This window comes from Mesoplodon densirostris, chromosome 3 (genome assembly GCF_025265405.1).
Source record: "Mesoplodon densirostris isolate mMesDen1 chromosome 3, mMesDen1 primary haplotype, whole genome shotgun sequence".
Classification (NCBI taxonomy): domain Eukaryota; kingdom Metazoa; phylum Chordata; class Mammalia; order Artiodactyla; family Ziphiidae; genus Mesoplodon; species Mesoplodon densirostris.
The window spans coordinates 36,673,932-36,679,019 of NC_082663.1; the positions used below are offsets into that span (position 1 = coordinate 36,673,932).

General features: G+C 44.5%; 1 protein-coding gene across 1 annotated transcript; it reads left to right on the plus strand.

Annotated features, from left to right (window-relative positions):
- Nucleotides 1-3,613: 3,613 nt before the first annotated feature.
- On the plus strand, nucleotides 3,614-4,171 carry LOC132486741 (annexin-2 receptor-like). The gene has a single exon (XM_060094322.1). The coding sequence runs from the start codon at nucleotides 3,614-3,616 to the stop codon at nucleotides 4,169-4,171; it is 558 nt and encodes a 185-aa protein (XP_059950305.1).
- The last annotated feature ends 917 nt before the right edge of the window (nucleotides 4,172-5,088 follow it).

A 5,088-nucleotide genomic window follows, 5' to 3' on the forward strand; every position in this document is an offset into this window, starting at 1 on the left:
CCACTTTCACCAATGGACAGGTCATCCAAAATGAAAATAAATAAGGAAACACAAGCTTTAAATGATACATTAAACAAGATGGACTTAATTGATATTTATAGGACATTCCATCCAAAAACAACAGAATACACATTTTTCTCAAGTGCTCATGGAACATTCTCCAGGATAGATCATATCTTGGGTCACAAATCAAGCCTTGGTAAATTTAAGAAAATTGAAATTGTATCAAGTATCTTTTCCGACCACAATGCTATGAGACTAGATATCAATTACAGGAAAAGAGCTGTAAAACATACAAACACATGGAGGCTAAACAATACACTACTTAATAACGAAGTGATCACTGAAGAAATCAAAGAGGAAATTTAAAAATACCTAGAAACAAATGACAATGGAGAGACGACGACCCAAAACCTATGGGATGCAGCAAAAGCAGTTCTAAGAGGGAAGTTTATGGCAATACAATCCCACCTTAAGAAACAGGAACTATCTCGAATAAACAACCTAACCTTGCACCTAAAGCAATTAGAGAAAGAAGAACAAAAACATCCCAAAGTTAGCAGAAGGAAAGAAATCATAAAAATCAGATCAGAAATAAATGAAAAAGAAATGAAGGAAACGATAGCAAAGATCAATAAAACTAAAAGCTGGTTCTTTGAGAAGATAAACAAAATTGATAAACCATTAGCCAGACTCATCAAGAAAAAAAGGGAGAAGACTCAAATCAATAGAATTAGAAATGAAAAAGGAGAAGTAACAACTGACACTGCAGAAATACAAAAGATCATGAGAGATTACTATAAGCAACTCTATGCCAATAAAATGGACAACCTGGAAGAAATGGACAAATTCTTAGAAATGCACAACCTGCCAAGACTGAATCAGGAAGAAATAGAAAATATGAACAGACCAATCACAAGCACTGAAATTGAAACTGTGATTAAAAATCTTCCAAAAAAAAAAAAATAGAATCAGAATATTTACTGACCTCACACACCAAAAAGTGCCAACCAGGTTTCCCAGACTCTCCAGATCATACTGCTCCCTTAAATCACGTGGACCCACAGCTGTCACCTACTTGTGTTACTAGGGCTGAAAGACATAACTGGTTCCTCCTTCAGGAGCCTACCTTTTGTTTCACTTCTTTCTCAAAAGCATAAAGATTATCAATATACAGGCAGTCAACAGGCAAGGCATCCTCACCCCCAAACTGGAATCCTAACCCCCAAGAAAAGGAAACCACTTCTTGAACCATATACTTAGGATCCCTGGGAATATTTTCCCCACACTAAGACTGTCCCTGACTCTCTCACCAGAAGGCAATCCCTGCCTACAAATGTCCCTGTTAACTCTTCTCACAGATCTATCTATATTCTTTCATGACACCCTTTTCCCTAACAATAGACCAAAACTTATTTTTGCTATAGGTGGGAAAAGAAATGCACTTATTTTATTCTGATGTCCATCTATACATTATTTCACATCCACTTCAATGATTATTTGTGGAATCTATAAAATACTCTTTCTGCCTTCCCTTCTTGAAATCACCTCGTTCCTGTCTTGAGAAAATAGCTACCTGGTAGATATCTTGCTATTTCACGTGCCCAGTATTGAAGGGTTAGTTTGCTTCACGCTGGCTTACAGGGTCAGCGGAACTTTCCCATTCTTGATGCTCAGAAAAGTCATCTATGAATGAAACTTTAAAAAACAGGTAGGACATAGTACTTGACATACCATTTTCTGCAAAAATTGAAAGGGAAAAAATAAAAGAGAATGGGAACTCTTACAGATTAAAAGAGATATCAAGACATCCCAACTACATGTAATAATGGGTAGACACTGTCTGAAATCAGGTGATCCCCACTTCATTGGTGACTGATATTGACCATCCACAGTCTGACCACATTGCTGGTTCTCACTGTAGTGGCTTCTTGCTATACATCTATAACACAGGCTAGCTGTCCCTAACCTCTCTGGGGGAAATTACACGGGGGTTCAAACAACTCTCTGGGAAGGTTCTACACCACCAGAGCTAAATAGCTCCATGTCTTCAAAGGAATAGTGTTGTTGTCCTTCCCTTAAACCTGGCCAGCAGAGCTTTCTGTCTTTATTAGATTCTCCCAAGTCAGCTGCAAAAATTCCATGTTGCTCCAATAAACCCCTTCAGTTTACCACTGCCTGACTAGAGCTTCCAACCCTCTACTTCTTCTGTTGTCCACACTTTCATCCACTTTCTTTATTTCCTTACTTCTCATTTTTTTTCACTTTGATTGTCTTCCTTCTTTTCTCTGTTTCCTTTCCTCATATTTATCCTACCATTGTCTTTTTTCCTCACCTCATGCAAAAAGACTGGCTTTGGTGGGAGTCATCTCAAACATTAGCGTTTTCTTTCGGGCAGAGAATCAGCTACCATAGGGAACAAGATTTGGCTGTGTCTTCATGGTCTCTTGCCTGTGACTTTGCTCTTCCCTTAAAATTCAGCTCTGCCAAAGCAGGAGCCAGTTCTACAGCTCTGTATGTACAGCACCATCACAGCACCTTGCTCCTGGCAGGTTGTCAAAACATGCTTGTTAAAAACTCTTTGAATTAAACTAACTTTGTTACATTGAAGATAAATGACTGATAGAGGAAATCTGTGCTTGGATGCACTGACATGTTTGCCAACAGAAAGTCTGAAACATCTGAGGAAGGATGTAAAGGGATGAAATTTCACTATAGATCTGACACAGAAGGAAAAAGCAATCCACTCAGATTAAATACACACAAAAGGACAACATTTTGAGTTTGCTATTCATTGATGTTATGTTTAATATCCAGGATCATATCACTAAGAATGACAATGAAAATAATAATAATTGTAAATGAATAACATGTTTTCTGATATCTAATTACTTGACTTTGTTATTCAATTTAATCATACAAGCTACTTTGTAAAATGTTAACGTTTAGCTATCATCCAGGTAAAAATATGAGGACAAGAGAGGTTAGGTAACTAGCTGAGTCATACAGAAATAATAGAACTTGTACCCAAACAGTCTACATCTAGGTCCCTAGACCTGACCCCTCCCCTCCTATATGTTGGCTGAAATTCTGAAACTATTTTAACTTATAAATTGACAAACAGAAGACCAGGATGGGAGTCTGACTTCTGTCACTGACCAGCAGCGTGATTTCATGCAAAGATGACCAACATTTCATTCTGATCATCTGGGTAAAATCTGATGGTACTTTTCAAGCAGAAGTGCCCTGAGAATCAATGAACTTACAGTTACCTAAAAGTGTCAGCCACACAAGATACTTTTCATAAAGGAGTAACCTTCCAAAATAGCTTGTCTTGACAGAGCCCTGTACCTGTTGTTCCTTTAAAAACAAACAACACAAAAACGTTAATTCTCTCAATCTACAAAATCAACTTAAATAACTTCATCAAAGATGACTGGATTTTCCCTTAATCTCCTCAGGTCCTGCCTTCTGAACCAATTAGAAACCTGAGAAAAACGACACCACCCATCCTAATATCCTCTGGTTGGACAACTAAAAAGTTGGACGAGAAGGTATAAATTCTCAAGGAAGGGATCCCTGAAAACTTCTCCTCCTCTCAGGGGCTGAAGCGATGGAGCTGAACTTTCCCCGCTGCATGCGCGAGGCCTGGGATTCCGCAGAGGAGTCCCAGGAACCAGAGATGCTGCAAATCTTGAGCTTAGCGGACCCTGAGGAATGGCAGCTCCCTTTCTATCCTACACTGGGCCAGCTCTCTGGGGACGACGAGGACTTCAATGGGGAACAACTTTCTACCGCCTGCGGGCGTCTGCACCCACACTGCCCGAAACACGGACCCCGAGCGCAGAGCACCTGCAGGCTGGGCGCTGGGCCGCCCGCCCCGGACACGACGCCCGCGACCCGCCAGGAGCCACAATCGCCCTCAGGAGCTGGGGCCGCCGCCCACACGCAAAGCTTCCCTGGGCGGGTCTTGCGGCATCGGGGACCCAACATCTGGAACCCGAGACCTCTGACCGCGGGGACCCTTCCGGAGCATCGCCCTCCTCCTGGCCTGGAGACACACCACCGGACGTCCCAAAGCTGCTGGCCGCGGACCTACACGCAGTGGCCGGGAAGACCCTGGGCTGCCTCTCCCGCCGCCTTTGGACCCAGGAGCCCTCATCTCCGCTGAGATCCTTCACTGGATGATCCCTTGCGACAGATGTTATTACAATAACACCTCTCCGTTTAGCAATCATGGAAGAATTCGTCTTCAGAGACATTTGTGAATTTTTCTTTCGCTTACTTAATAAATTATACCAAATGCCAACGCCTTTCTCTCTCTTACTTTGGCTTTTGGGGAAGGACCTGACGCAGGGGCGGGGTGGCCGGTGCCAGTTCTCACCAGGGACCCTCAGTCCCCTGATTTACTGGGCGGGGGGAGGCCGGTGGGGTCTCTTGGGCACACCGGGCGGCCAGGGGTCCAGCATAGGTGTTGCCAAACTGGGTCACACGTGCTGGGCTCCGAGACATCCAGCAAAGAGCGGCCAGCAGCCCTGGGAACTCCACTTCGCCCGACGAACGCTCCTGCGCCCTCGCCCTGGCCCTGGCCCTTCCAGTCCATCTGTGGAGCCGTCCAGTCACCTTCACGTTGCTCCACGGCCCCCAGCGCCTGTCGCCGCTCCAAACGCATCTAGAAGCATTGGCCTCGGGGAGCGCAGAGCTTCCGTCGCCCTCAGGCACTCTCCTGGGCGTGTCCCTTCTTCCTGCTCGCCCCAAACCCGACTTCCAGCCCCCACCTCAGAGCTGACCTGCAGCCAGAGGGCTGGGGCCCCGGACAAGAGGAAACTAGGGATTGTCTTTTGCAGTGGGGCGTTTCTGCGGCCAGATCCTGCAGCGGTTAGGCTCGCGTCACTTCCTAACTCCAGCCTGGCGACTTCCCAAGGCGCCTGACTTCTCATTACCATTCGCAGTTGAACTAGAGTGTCCACCCAATCCGGGGTTGGAAACGGGGCCTGAGAGGACAATGGCAGGCAAAGCGTAAGTGCTTTATAAATATTAATACAATTATACTGAGAATTTCTCAACTGCTGTGATTTCTCTGGGGGC

What these genes read in the sequence shown, in the direction of transcription:
- LOC132486741 (XM_060094322.1), top strand. Translation starts at nt 3,614, where the DNA reads ATGGAGCTGAACTTTCCCCGCTGCATGCGCGAGGCCTGGGATTCCGCA.